Consider the following 15920-nt stretch of genomic DNA (forward strand, 5'->3'; position numbering starts at 1 on the left):
AATAACTTTTAACATTTCGATCGCCCCCTGGTGGCTGGCTGCAGTATAGATCATTAACACTGCCTTATCTATGTAATCAAATGGGACGCGAGCCAAAATAAAAAATCCAATTACACTTCGAATAACTTTATAACGGTGACCGGGAAGGGGCATGTTCGGTTCACTTAGTTTTGTCGTGGCCACAACATATAAACTCGTGGGAACGTGATAATATGTTGTCACCTCCAGATATTAATTAGTGAGAACGTCATATTAATTCGTGGGAACGTGATAATAAATCGTGGCCATGAGATCATTTTGTTGAGGTAACGACATCATGTCGTGGCCACGCGATGTAAAGTCGTGGCCTCGAGATCATATGTTGAGTGAACAATATATTTTTGTCATGGCCACGACTTCATATTTTGAGAGAACGGCATCTATTTCTTGATCAAGTTATGTTGAGGGCAGCCTACCACACGCCGGTCAATACTGTAACAATATACAGCAGTCGGAGATGGAGATGACTGATGAAATAACATTTTACTTTGAATTAGGAATGTCATATAAAGATATAGTGCGCTCTCTGGCATTAAGACATGGGTACGTAAGTGAAAGACACCTGAAACACATTCTTAAGTTGAATGGGCTTTTTCGTCGAAAATTTCCACGAGAAACGGATGTCGTTCCCTCGACATATTAAGGCGTGGCCACGAGAAACGGATGTCGTTCCCTCGACATATTAAGTCGTGGCCACGAGAAACAGATGTCGTTCCCTCGACATATTAAGTCGTGGCCACGATAAACAGATGTCGTTCCCTCGACATATTAAGTCGTGGCCACGAGAAACGGATGTCGTTCCCTCGACATATTAAGTCGTGGCCACGAGAAACGGATGTCGTTCCCTCGACATATTAAGTCGTGGCCACGATAAACTGATGTCGTTCCCTCGACATATTAAGTCGTGGCCACGAGAAACGGATGCCGTTCCCTCGACATAGTAAGTCGTGGCCACGAGAAACGGATGTCGTTCCCTCGACATATTAAGTCGTGGCCACGAGAAACGGATGTCGTTCCCTCGACATAGTAAGTCGTGGCCACGAGAAACGGATGTCGTTCCCTCGACATATTAAGTCGTGGCCACGAGAAACGGATGTCGTTCCCTCGACATATTAAGTCGTGGCCACGAGAAACTGATGTGGTTCCCTCGACATATTAAGTCGTGGCCACGAGAAACTGATGTCGTTCCCTCGACATATTAAGTCGTGGCCACGATAAACGGATGTCGTTCCCTCGACATATTAAGCCGTGGCCACGAGAAACGGATGCCGTTCCCTCGACATAGTAAGTCGTGGCCACGAGAAACGGATGTCGTTCCCTCGACATATTAAGTCGTGGCCACGAGAAACGGATGTCGTTCCCTCAACATATTAAGTCGTGGCCACGAGAAACGGATGTCGTTCCCTCAACATATTAAGGCGTGGCCACGAGAAACGGATGTCGTTCCCTCGACATATTAAGTCGTGGCCACGAGAAACGGATGTCGTTCCCTCGACATATTAAGGCGTGGCCACGAGAAACGGATGTCGTTCCCTCAACATATTAAGGCGTGGCCACGAGAAACGGATGTCGTTCCCTCAACATATTAAGGCGTGGCCACGAGAAACGGATGTCGTTCCCTCAACATATTAAGTCGTGGCCACGATAAACGGATGTCGTTCCCTCGACATAGTAAGTCGTGGCCACGAGAAACTGATGTCGTTCCCTCGACATATTAAGTCGTGGCCACGATAAACGGATGTCGTTCCCTCGACATATTAAGCCGTGGCCACGAGAAACGGATGTCGTTCCCTCGACATAGTAAGCCGTGGCCACGAGAAACGGATGCCGTTCCCTCGACATAGTAAGCCGTGGCCACGAGAAACGGATGCCGTTCCCACGACATAGTAAGTCGTGGCCACGAGAAACAGATGTCGTTCCCTCAACATATTAAGTCGTGGCCACGAGAAACGGATGTCGTTCCCTCAACATATTAAGGCGTGGCCACGAGAAACGGATGTCGTTCCCTCGACATATTAAGTCGTGGCCACGAGAAACGGATGTCGTTCCCTCGACATATTAAGTCGTGGCCACGATAAACTGATGTCGTTCCCTCGACATATTAAGTCGTGGCCACGAGAAACGGATGCCGTTCCCTCGACATAGTAAGTCGTGGCCACGAGAAACGGATGTCGTTCCCTCGACATATTAGGTCGTGGCCACGAGAAACGGATGTCGTTCCCTCAACATATTAAGTCGTGGCCACGAGAAACGGATGCCGTTCCCTCGACATAGTAAGTCGTGGCCACGAGAAACGGATGTCGTTCCCTCGACATATTAAGTCGTGGCCACGAGAAACGGATGTCGTTCCCTCGACATAGTAAGTCGTGGCCACGAGAAACGGATGTCGTTCCCTCGACATATTAAGTCGTGGCCACGAGAAACGGATGTCGTTCCCTCGACATATTAAGTCGTGGCCACGAGAAACTGATGTCGTTCCCTCGACATATTAAGTCGTGGCCACGAGAAACTGATGTCGTTCCCTCGACATATTAAGTCGTGGCCACGATAAACGGATGTCGTTCCCTCGACATATTAAGCCGTGGCCACGAGAAACGGATGCCGTTCCCTCGACATAGTAAGTCGTGGCCACGAGAAACGGATGTCGTTCCCTCGACATATTAAGTCGTGGCCACGAGAAACGGATGTCGTTCCCTCAACATATTAAGTCGTGGCCACGAGAAACGGATGTCGTTCCCTCAACATATTAAGGCGTGGCCACGAGAAACGGATGTCGTTCCCTCAACATATTGAGGCGTGGCCACGAGAAACGGATGTCGTTCCCTCGACATATTAAGTCGTGGCCACGAGAAACGGATGTCGTTCCCTCAACATATTAAGTCGTGGCCACGAGAAACGGATGTCGTTCCCTCAACATATTAAGGCGTGGCCACGAGAAACGGATGTCGTTCCCTCAACATATTAAGGCGTGGCCACGAGAAACGGATGTCGTTCCCTCGACATATTAAGTCGTGGCCACGAGAAACGGATGTCGTTCCCTCGACATATTAAGGCGTGGCCACGAGAAACGGATGTCGTTCCCTCAACATATTAAGGCGTGGCCACGAGAAACGGATGTCGTTCCCTCAACATATTAAGGCGTGGCCACGAGAAACGGATGTCGTTCCCTCAACATATTAAGTCGTGGCCACGATAAACGGATGTCGTTCCCTCGACATAGTAAGTCGTGGCCACGAGAAACTGATGTCGTTCCCTCGACATATTAAGTCGTGGCCACGATAAACGGATGTCGTTCCCTCGACATATTAAGCCGTGGCCACGAGAAACGGATGTCGTTCCCTCGACATAGTAAGCCGTGGCCACGAGAAACGGATGCCGTTCCCTCGACATAGTAAGCCGTGGCCACGAGAAACGGATGCCGTTCCCACGACATAGTAAGTCGTGGCCACGAGAAACAGATGTCGTTCCCTCAACATATTAAGTCGTGGCCACGAGAAACGGATGTCGTTCCCTCAACATATTAAGGCGTGGCCACGAGAAACGGATGTCGTTCCCTCGACATATTAAGTCGTGGCCACGAGAAACGGATGTCGTTCCCTCGACATATTAAGTCGTGGCCACGATAAACTGATGTCGTTCCCTCGACATATTAAGTCGTGGCCACGAGAAACGGATGCCGTTCCCTCGACATAGTAAGTCGTGGCCACGAGAAACGGATGTCGTTCCCTCGACATATTAGGTCGTGGCCACGAGAAACGGATGTCGTTCCCTCAACATATTAAGTCGTGGCCACGAGAAACGGATGCCGTTCCCTCGACATAGTAAGTCGTGGCCACGAGAAACGGATGTCGTTCCCTCGACATATTAAGTCGTGGCCACGAGAAACGGATGTCGTTCCCTCGACATAGTAAGTCGTGGCCACGAGAAACGGATGTCGTTCCCTCGACATATTAAGTCGTGGCCACGAGAAACGGATGTCGTTCCCTCGACATATTAAGTCGTGGCCACGAGAAACTGATGTCGTTCCCTCGACATATTAAGTCGTGGCCACGAGAAACTGATGTCGTTCCCTCGACATATTAAGTCGTGGCCACGATAAACGGATGTCGTTCCCTCGACATATTAAGCCGTGGCCACGAGAAACGGATGCCGTTCCCTCGACATAGTAAGTCGTGGCCACGAGAAACGGATGTCGTTCCCTCGACATATTAAGTCGTGGCCACGAGAAACGGATGTCGTTCCCTCAACATATTAAGTCGTGGCCACGAGAAACGGATGTCGTTCCCTCAACATATTAAGGCGTGGCCACGAGAAACGGATGTCGTTCCCTCAACATATTGAGGCGTGGCCACGAGAAACGGATGTCGTTCCCTCGACATATTAAGTCGTGGCCACGAGAAACGGATGTCGTTCCCTCGACATATTAAGGCGTGGCCACGAGAAACGGATGTCGTTCCCTCAACATATTAAGGCGTGGCCACGAGAAACGGATGTCGTTCCCTCAACATATTAAGGCGTGGCCACGAGAAACGGATGTCGTTCCCTCAACATATTAAGTCGTGGCCACGATAAACGGATGTCGTTCCCTCGACATAGTAAGTCGTGGCCACGAGAAACTGATGTCGTTCCCTCGACATATTAAGTCGTGGCCACGATAAACGGATGTCGTTCCCTCGACATATTAAGCCGTGGCCACGAGAAACGGATGTCGTTCCCTCGACATAGTAAGCCGTGGCCACGAGAAACGGATGCCGTTCCCTCGACATAGTAAGCCGTGGCCACGAGAAACGGATGCCGTTCCCACGACATAGTAAGTCGTGGCCACGAGAAACAGATGTCGTTCCCTCAACATATTAAGTCGTGGCCACGAGAAACGGATGTCGTTCCCTCAACATATTAAGGCGTGGCCACGAGAAACGGATGTCGTTCCCTCAACATATTAAGGCGTGGCCACGAGAAACGGATGTCGTTCCCTCAACATATTAAGGCGTGGCCACGAGAAACGGATGTCGTTCCCTCAACATATTAAGGCGTGGCCACGAGAAACGGATGTCGTTCCCTCAACATATTAAGTCGTGGCCACGAGAAACGGATGTCGTTCCCTCAACATATTAAGTCGTGGCCACGAGAAACGGATGCCATTCCCTCAACATTTTAAGTTGTAGCCATGAGAAACGGATGTCGTTCGCTCAACATACGATCTCCTGCCCACGAGATATTATGACGTTCCCACGACTTAACATCACGTTCCCACGAGTTTATATGTTGTGGCCACGACAAAACTAAGTGAACCGAATATGTCCCCTCCCGGTCACCGTACTTTTTTAACCGTTTCTGGGATATTTTGGCTTTGTTTCTCTACTGTGGAAGGAAGTGGAGACTGGTCCTTCATCTTTTTTTACAGTCTGCCAAATGGCATTTTGCCATTACAAAACGCTATGGAGAAAACTTGAATTCTTCCCTTTAAAACACCCATAATCTGCAAACCATGAATGCAGAAAGTGTATTGTGGCTAAGAAATGTTGTTGGAGCATAAAGCCAATGTGACGAGTGTAATAGTGTTGACTGTGTGGGTAGAGGCTTTAGAGGAGAAGTATCTGCTATCTCAACAACATTCCATTGAGCGTCTGAGGCAATGACCCATATATGATTCTCAGTGTTACCCAGCTGCAGCGTTCAAAGGGTGGCCCTGCTGAAACAGTCTCTTTGATGACACATGCAGCGGGATCAACTGGGGAGAAGTGCAGAGAGGTGGAATAAAAGACAAAGCATTAACTATTAGAGCTTTGGAAGCCAAAAGACTACTTGCTCTCTCTTTGCTCATTTTTTTGGCATTCTGATTCTTTCTTCAAAGACATCCAGCTACCAGTCCATACACTCTCGCTATGAAGTGACCCATTTGTCAGGTTCCATAAGAATGGAGCTAATGGAGTTGTACGTCTTGTCCTGCTCACATGCCTCAAGGGGTTTGTAACTCTCCAGAGAGCTGCTTTACGCTGGTGGTTTGGGATGAGGAAAGGGCTTGTATGAGTATGTGTCTTTGCATGGCCTTTATGTGCTATGCTGCTGTCTTCTATGTGAATGCATGCATGTGTAAGTATACACTCACCAGGGTGCTATTGTCCAATAGCGTGGTGGTTAGATTTGCGCTGAGATTGTGGATTAAAACGTGACCCTCCTGGGTGCAAAATGACACCTCGTTCTCTGTAAAACATGAAAATTAACATTCAATAGCTGAGCTCAAGACTGGCCTGCACCTAGACTACGTCCTAATAAGAAAATGTGCTTCTTTGGTGATGGGAAAGTCTACTGTCTACTGTTTCTGAAATGTTTCTTGACCACCAGATCAGCATTGATGATTTAAGAATGATTTCTGAAGGATCATGTGACACTGAAGACTGAAGTGATGATGCTGAAAATTCAGCTTTGCCATCACAGAATAAACCTGAAAAAAATCGTACTGACCCCGAATGTTTGAGCTGTGGAGTACATACTTTTGAGAATCCCAGTATTTTTGAAGAACTCAACCTATAAGTGACTTTCTTAAGTCAAACTGCATATCAAAATGGGGTAGGATTATTGTAAAATCCAATATTACACACGTCAATTTGAACTTTTAGATTCATATATAGTTAACTTCTGCAACTCACATTCCTTATGTTACTACAAAAATTTGAAAGTGTCAATGTGTCAGGGGCAATATTAGCCCTACAGACACCTTTATAATACTATTTTCAATGTATTATGATTTGGGATGCACTAATTTTAATTGTGCATGCTTTATAATGAAGAGTGAATAGAAATGCATCCTGATGAATGCCACGTTTATTGAAAAGTAAATCGAACGTTTCAACTATTAGCAGAAAAACACATCCAGTCTCCCATTACATTTCAACACAATGAACTGTTGCGCTCCAGGAGCTCTAAATGTCCACATAGATCAAATAAATGAACCTAAAACATTCCCCTGAAACACTGTTTGTAAAATATAATGACGTTTTTACCATTTAGCCACGTCGCACATGGGTCGTGAACTCTGAAATCCTCGCTCTCTAGGTTCTCCAGAGTGAGACGAGACAGCAGCAGGAGGTGAGACTCGTCTGAAATACAAAATCAGGCAATCAGTTAAGAACAACCACAACTCCTGAGGACAAATCCTGTCTATTAGAAAAATCTACAGGAATGTCTAATAAAATCAAATATTGATGCTACTGATGCAAATGGCGTAGGCTGTTAGAATTTTTTTTAATTAAAAATAAATAAACAATTAAATGCCGGAATGTGGATCCACACATTGAAAAAAAAAAGTGCACTCAGTATTTTTTTTTTTCTTAATAAAATTTTTACACAAAAAAATATATTGCATGTAAACCACAAGCCCCCGGTTTCACAGACAAGGCTTAAGCCTAGTCCTAGACTAAAATGCATGTTTGAGTTGTGTTAACTGAAAGCAAATTGGACTTATATTTCTAAAAATGTGTCAGTGCCATTGTTTTGTCTCAAGATGCACATCAGTAATGTAATGTTTTTTTCTAAGTCATGTTTATAAAAGCTTCTTAAATCTCCTAATTGAACTAAAGCCTAATCTAAGCCCTGTCTGTGAAACCAGGCCATATTGTTTTAGTTCAAAATTAAGTTACCATCCAATTGGTTTTATTTACCGAATATGACTTTTAAAAAAAACATATTGTTTAATATTCTGTTATGCTGTGATTTAGAAGAACATGTTGTGTGTCGCTTCCAAAATGAACGTGCCAAGGTAAAACTTGGATTTGGCCATTTGGACCCAGCTGACAATATAACTGAAACTCTTCAATAACCCAACATAGCAGATCATTAAACATAACTCTCCCTTTTCTCATCTTCCTCAACAACACTTAAAGGGTTAGTTCACCCAAAAATGAAAATTCTGTCAGTAATTACTCACCCTCATGTTGTTCCAACCCCGTAAGACCTTCGTTCATCTTCGGAACACAAATTAAGATATTTTCGATTAAATCTGAGAGCTGGATCACTCCTCCATAGGCTTCCTAAGGCATTATAACTTGCTGGCCCAGAAAATATATTAAAGACATCGTCAATATACTCCAAGTGACTCCAGTGGCTCAATCTTAAGATTATAAAGCGACGAGAATACTTTTTGTGCGCAAAAACAAACAAAAATAACGACTTTATTCCACTTTTCATTTCCTTCTCTCTGGGCCTCGAGTCACGTAGTGTTTAAGCGTAGCGCGTCTGTGTTGCACGTCACCACGTAGGCTCACTATTGGGCGACGCTGGTCATGTGTGTGATACGTGGTGACGTGCACAGATGCGCTATGCTTAAACACTACGTGAAAAGACTCGAGGCCCAGAGAGAAGGAAATGAAAAGTGGAATAAAGTCATTATTTTTGTTTGTTTTTGCGCACAAAAAGTATTCTCGTCGCTTTATAAACTTAAGATTGAGCCACTGGAGTCACTTGGAGTATATTAACGATGTCTTTAATACATTTTCTGGGCCAGCAAGTTATAGTGTCTTAGGAAGCCTATGGAGGAGTGAGCCAGCGCTCAGATTTAATCAAAAATATCTTAATTTGTGTTCCGAAGATGAACGAAGGTCTTACGGGGTTGGAACAACATGAGGGTGAGTAATTACTGACAGAATTTTCATTTTTGGGTGAACTAACCCTTTAATTTCAACATTTATTCTCCCTATCCCCTCTTCCTCAAAGCATGCTGGTAAAATAAAAAGCTCAATGAATGCAAACAAAGAAAAATCTTGTAGGTACTGTAGTGGCAATGCACACGGATTAAGCAAAGTTCTATTATAGAAATGTATGTTATTTTGCACCCAAACAAAAATACTTCTGTTGCACAGCCACATTTTAACCTGATCACGCAGCAAAAATCTACTCTGAGTGTTGCTTGCTTTGTTTCCTCTTGTCTTTTCGTATTTTTATTTGTGAATGGATGTCTTATATATGAGCTCGCTCACATAAACCCTCTATAATCTTCTTTTGTATTTCCCATCTCTCTTTCTTCCCTTATTGTAGCTGATCTCACATCTCTCTTCCTTTATCCTTGGTTCACCACCTCATTCAATTTATATTCATTAACTTCTTCGTTCTCCAACTTACCGGGGGTGAGGAGAAAAATTGAGAGGGTGACCAGAGACATGACCCCCAGGATGACCACCATGGCGATACCAATTCCCTTCCAATTCCGAGGAGGTCCTCCCGAGCTGACATGGTCCTGCTCAAAAAACAAAATAAAAGTAACTGCATTAACTTTCCTCCCCTCGTACACATAGTCTCCCCACCGCTGAGGGAGAATGTATTAGTGCTGCCTCATTTGCACTGCCTCAGAGCAGGGATTTCATGTGAGACGTGTGTATCGGTGCAGCAACCCTCCAGGGAAGAACAAAAGGACTTCTCTCTGACAGAAATCTGTGTCATTTAGAACAATCCTTCATAAAGCCGACAAGGAAAGAATTCCTCGAGTGAAAAATTAGAAGCTAATTGAGTCTCAGATTTCTGTTGTGTCTTAATTTCCACCGAATGGTGCCTCATTTCACCTTTTTAATGGGGCTTGTGTGTGATAAAGTGTGTGTGGGGGCGTCATTTTACACTATGAGGGGATGCGATGTTAGCATTTCGGGGTTTGGATGCTTGCAGAGATGAGTTCTCGACTGTTTTTCGAAGCTGAATCTACAGCAACAAAGCAATGCGGATGAGACGAGCCAGAGTTCTGTTACGAAACAGTATTTTAGATGTGTTTTCAGCTCCCAGAATGCCTCTGTGACAGCCAAGGCTGAAGCAAAAAGCTTTAGCTGTGTATCTGACGGGCAGGTTGGGACGGTTACGAGACCATCAGTCATGATCAGGAACAATAAACAGCCACTTCAAGGCTATAGTGGAAAATCACTGCTGGTGGCAAAGAGGGGAGGGCCGCAGAGTAAGTGTTTACTCATTGACTGTCCATAAAACTTAGTCTTCATTATCTCTGTGTCTTATGTTTGTGGTTTCAGAGGGAGAGGTTAAGCCACCTCTTCTCACCTTCCCTCGGGGGTAGAGGTGAATGAGAGATCTGTGTTAGTAGAGAGGAGGGGAAAACTCATATCTTCACCAGCTGGCATCCTGGCAGACTCTAACCTCAGCTGTCTCAGGACAAAAAGAGCAGCACAAGAGCCAACTGCCTGCCATCTCTCACCTAAACACCTTCTGACTGGCTGCCTGTAGTGCTGTATGCACCATCTCAATAAGCTGATGTGAAGGGTGTTGTTGCTGTTGTCAATTCCTGACAATAAAATTTATAAAATTGGATTAAAACTGCAAAATAAATATTTATTCCAAGATGATAACTAATAATATTAAATAATATATATTAAAGACATATTAAATCATTGTCTGGATTTATTTTTTTTATTTTGTTTATTGAACCTTTAGACAAGATCTCTTTTTGTTGAGAATCATATTTGATATATTAGGCTTTTATGGCTCATAACAGTGTGCTATTGAGAGAATATGGAGCTCATACTTATGGTGGAAAAAACATTATTTTGTTATATGCACAAATAGGCAATTTGGTGCAGATGTTGTTATTTATAAGGCCAAAAGTTATGAAATTCTGATTTCAAGCAGACTACTACCATAAAATGCATAATTCAATAATTCATCTTAATATGATATTAGTGTCATGTGTTAGTTTTGTGATCAAAACTTTAATTGTGGGGGCAAAACATAAAGAAATCCAATACAATGATGATTGAGAGATTTACAAATAAACGTTCCTCAAAAGCCTGATACTCACATTTTAAAATGACGGATAATCAAATCCAAATTCAGTCCAGTGAGTGTTCATTTTGACATATTACTAACGATATAAAAGTCATTCTTACGTTTACTTTATAAAAATCAGTGAAGACTTCACAGCTAAAAGACGCGTGTACCACAACCTGAAGGGGGACATTTTTTGAATAATACTATGTAATGGAGGACAGCTATAGTAAGAGCTGTGCGAGTAAACCTCACTCCCCTGATCTCAAGAGGCTCACTAGCGACTGGTTCGGAAACGCCGGTTCGAATCCCGCTCGGAGTGATGCGATTATAAAGGTTACAACTACATTGCCTTTTACTTGCAAAAAATTATAAACAATCAATCAGACGACTAAACGCATGTAGTTGTGTGCAACAGGTTTCATCCAAGTTTTAATCATGTTGATAATTTAGACGCCATATTTTGCATATCAAATATAATATAGTAAGCTTTACATAGGGTTAAATGTTTATCATTGTATAAAGGTTATGTTCAGATCAGAATGAAATAGTTTACTGCTATTCTATATGATGCCTACTATTTATTACTATGAAACAGGAATTATTCTATGTAGCATTCTACAGTTACATGACCTCATCACTTTGCATATTTAATTCACCAAGCAATGTTCAGCTATCATCTTGCAACATTTTTGATCCAAATTTGTAAATTGGCAAAAATATATGTATTATTTCAACATGTCAGCATTTGGCAAGAACAAAAAAATCTCAGCATACATTTCTCAATAAGCAATAATATCACAATGGAAATTGACAGTCAAGATGAGCACATTGTATTGTGGGATATAATGCAGTCATCCAGATATTCTATGACTGAATTTAGAGTAGCATACTATTACTATTTCAGTCATATCTTTATATGCTAAAAATAGTAAGAATGCTATTCCAAATTCAGTATTTGCATATACGGTGTGGAGTATTAAAGTAGTATGCTATTCCAAAGTCAGTCAATGCATAACTGTTTTTTTTTATTTTATTAGTAGGCGGTATTTAGTGTACACTGTGCAGTATGCAGCATGTTAGTATGTCTGGAAACTATTTAATTTGCAATTCTGATGGAGACAAAAATACAGCTTCCGCCAACTTTAATAAGAAAGTGCAGACAATTGTAAATATTTCCAAACATACACACATGGAAATTAGCGGTTTTATTTCTGTGGCCTAAATTCACAGCTTTATAAAATTTAATTAGAGCCTCAGAGTTCTTGGATACTGTTCATTGTTGTTAAACAAAAAGATGACTTCAAAAGCTTCAGAGGTTGCCAGCATGGGTTCTAGCCAGCGGCTCATTATTAATAGATCTTACTGAAGCTTCGCACAATTAAAACATCTGCTGATAGTGTCTGATAAATCTATCTGCACTCAGCACTCAGCAGCAGAGAGAATAAAACAGAATCATAACACAATTGGCTCTCTTTTCAGATTTTACTGATCTATAACACTCGCACTTCAAAAAGTAATTTCCTTACATCAAGCTCATTCAGAATCAGTTCAAGCCCCCTAAACTTCATTATCATGAGACACAATGCTATCAGATCAAAATAAATGATGCTGTCTGCTGCACAGAAAATAATCATTTTATAAATCATTTTTACTTGGTTAGTAAGATTTTTTTTAAAGGTCTCATTGCATGGATTATTTTATTATTTCAGAATGTTTCCTGGGGTGCCCTTATAATGTTAGTATGTTTTTTAGATCAAAAGTTGTTATAATTTAGAAATAAAAGGCATGTTTCCTAGCCTGATTTTAGCCATGATTATTTTATTAATCAAGGATGCATTTCTGTAAAAAAAAAAAATGGTGAAAAAAACGTTAAGCAAATATTAAGCAGCACAACTGTTTTCAACATTGATCATAATAAGAAATGTTTCTTGAGCAACAAATCCGCATATTAGTATGATTTATGAAGGAAGGCTTTGCTAGAATTACATTGTCAAATATATTATAGATATAATATAATATATAATATTGATAATATAATATCAAATATATTTAAGAAGCAAAATGACACAAAGAAGACTTTAAGTAAAAAAAATGTAACTCAACTGGAAATATTTTTTCATGTATTAAGCGCAAAAATATAACATCCTTTAGAGAGGTGTAACACAGTTTGCCAGTTGGGTTTAAAATAAACTGAGAAAGAAGAAAACAAAAATACAGATTAAGATGATGCTTTTGTCAGTATAAGATTGTGACCCACTCACACTCCCCCGTTACAGTCACAACAACACAATTCATGTAATTTGTTCACACTGTTGAATACAAGACTGAGACTGTTTTCATATCAAAGGCGTCTCTCTCATTACGGGCTGAGAGCCCAGTATTTTCTGTTAAAGCTTCATCAGCTCGGTTTCCGCAGGTCCCCTGAGCCCTGAAATAATACTACACTCCAAATTAGGATGACTCTGTTGGCAAACAGGGGAGAACCCTGCATCATAGATGAGAGAGTATCTTCAAACTTGCATGGTAAGGCATGTTAAACTGGGAGAGAATTCCCCCTCTGAGGGATGGAGTGCTGTCTTAACTCCCAGACAGTGATAGACTGATAGATAGATAAACTATATGACCAATTTCATGGGAACAATTAATCACAATAAATCACAAAAAAATCGCTTAATATACAATATTTAATTTAAAATTGAATTAACTTAAAATATTACTTAATTTAAGTTTTTTTATTATTTTTTTTTTTTTTTTTTTGGATAATCAAACGAATTAACTACTATACCAGTGATCAAGGAAAACCTTTTTTTCCCCCATTCACTATGACTACACAACAACAACAACAACAACAATAGCCTAATAATAATCAAATCATATTTTAATTGTATAATTTAAATTATAAAAAATAAACAAATAAATAAATATATTACTATTGCAATAATTCTACTATAAAATATTAAAATATGGAAAAATCACAATCACTAGCATCAGGGAAAAAACAGTTGCTTCACTTTATGCAACTTTTCTGTTAAAAATATTCTTTTTTTGCTAGATTGCAACAAAAAAACAAAACAAATGAGGTTATCTCCAACTTTTCATTTCGATTGTACGAGTCATGTATACAGGCCTATCGGTAAACTGTATAGAATAATCAATATCTACTGTATACTGTGTATATATATATATATATATATATAGAAATGTAACTTGAATGTAGCTTGAATGTAAGCTTGAAGGTAACTCTACACCCTTGCCGCATTCCTATAAGCGGTTCACACATTGACGTGATTGGTTACAATTAGTTTGTGACGTCAGAAACACCAGCGATTTCAAACCGAGTTTTTGAGACTGTTGCCTTGTCCAAATATCCACATTTGAGGTCTTTGCACTTGACCAATTGTCTACTTGCATGACGTATTTCCTCTTTTTGGCCCAAGTCTTCAAGTAGGCTTAAAGACTGAAAATGTGTGTAGAACCTTTGAATACTTGATGGGACAGAGGTGTGTTTAGAGAACTTTTATTCACTATATTTTCAATACTTTGCATTTTAAAATAAACTTCTACGTCTGTTCAGTAGTCGCTATGTAACTAACAGAAGACACAAATTTAAAATTGCTCCGAAGCGGTATTTGGTATTCATTAAGGGCACTGCACTTTGGCATTTTTAAGACATGGGACAGTCTTGCGCGTTCACTTCCTGTCGTGTGCACGAACTCTTTAGTGGCCAAGACCGCAAGTGTGGGTATTCGACAAGGCATGACTTTGGTTCACTGCAGTTTTAAGGAGAAAATACTCAACAATGGTGTTGACTTATGAATTTGCACATGGTTTGTCTTAGTTGTAAATGTTAGTAAATCTGGCCCAATATCTTTCATTCTATTTAAATATATACCTTTTAATCTATATATTTTAATCAGCATTAGTCATTAGGTGACATGTTCATTACAGCAGCATCTCGGAGATCTCGAATAGATTGATTAACAGAAGTTATTACTCCACCACCTGTGAGCGGCGTCATATTGTTGAAACAATGTGGTTCAAACGACAGAGGTGTGACCACGTTACTAGTGGTTAGTTTCATGAACGATGTATCGTACAGTATATGGTAGTTAATCTGCGGGTTACATTGGTGTATGGGAAACGCACCTCAGATCAAGAGATTTAACGATTCTGATAGCCATTGTGAAAAGAGAGGTGACAAATAGAGCCATGGAGTAAAAGTGAAAGCAGCTGGCCTGCAAAAACCTTGGCACGGTTGTCAAAGTGACACATTTTTCAGCCGGGCAGAGTCCCAAGTAGACAGATTTCTCATTGTATTCCACTCAAGCGCTCAGTTCACAGAGCAGCGCCTCTACAAAGCTGTCAGTCACATATATTGTGCCACTCCTGCAATGCAGAAAGCAAGGCTCCGCGTGGGCGAAAAATCTCATTAACAATGCTCCTGTGCTAAAGGAGGAAGAAAAACATGTTTAGAGGTTTGATAAATGTACATCACATTGGAAAGATCTACCTAACCTCAGAGCAAGCAGATGAGATCGATACAAAGGGAAGTGAGGGGAACTCCAGCGGGAAATAATTAATATGAGAGCGGGAAGCTCATGTGAGTGTTCTGAGAGACATACAAAAACCTGTGCCGAACCGTGAACTGTGATCCTTTGGGATTACATGTGGCAGGCCAATATGGGTTTGTTAATGGGGGATGCTGATATAGAGACCAAAGCGGCTGGCTACCTACACAATGCTGCTATAGGTATACATAATATAATTTAATAACAGCAAATGAAATGTACACCAAATTGCTTAAATGAAATTAATGCTTATTTTACTTACTATATACTCGATTTAAAGAAAACACCTTTTAGTATCCATTATAATAACTTGAGAAAACTATAGCATTCCCAGTCTCAATAGCAGTAGATCCACTGGAACTTCCTCCAGAAGTACGCAGTTTTAATACTGAAATTGATTATGAGAAAATGGTGTCCTGATTGCAACAAATTTCATGCTTTTAAAATCCCTCCAAAAAAATCTTGTTTTGTTATAATAAAATACTTGTGATTCATTTGTTGCTTTCAAAAAATGGTCGTAACCAGGTATTAAAAATGGATCTGTTACACATGCAG

General features: G+C 41.2%; 1 protein-coding gene across 2 annotated transcripts in view; it reads right to left on the reverse strand.

Moving 5' to 3' along the window:
• The window catches only part of LOC311302253 (inactive dipeptidyl peptidase 10), a 58163-nt gene that overhangs the window by 29428 nt on the left and 12815 nt on the right, over positions 1-15920 (reverse strand). Inside the window, exons 2-4 of one of the 2 annotated variants that reach the window (XM_084427976.1) lie at positions 9157-9271; positions 7044-7139; positions 6149-6243 (exon numbers count right to left, since the gene is read on the reverse strand). In XM_084427976.1, coding sequence (XP_084284102.1) covers positions 6149-6243; positions 7044-7139; positions 9157-9271 — 306 coding nt within the window. Of the gene's footprint in view, positions 1-6148; positions 6244-7043; positions 7140-9156; positions 9275-15920 lie in introns of both variants that reach the window. The other variant, XM_084427977.1, reaches the window with a different exon arrangement.

This window comes from Rutilus rutilus (genome assembly GCF_951802725.1).
Source record: "Rutilus rutilus genome assembly, chromosome: 13".
In the NCBI taxonomy this organism is placed as follows: Eukaryota; Metazoa; Chordata; class Actinopteri; order Cypriniformes; family Leuciscidae; genus Rutilus; species Rutilus rutilus.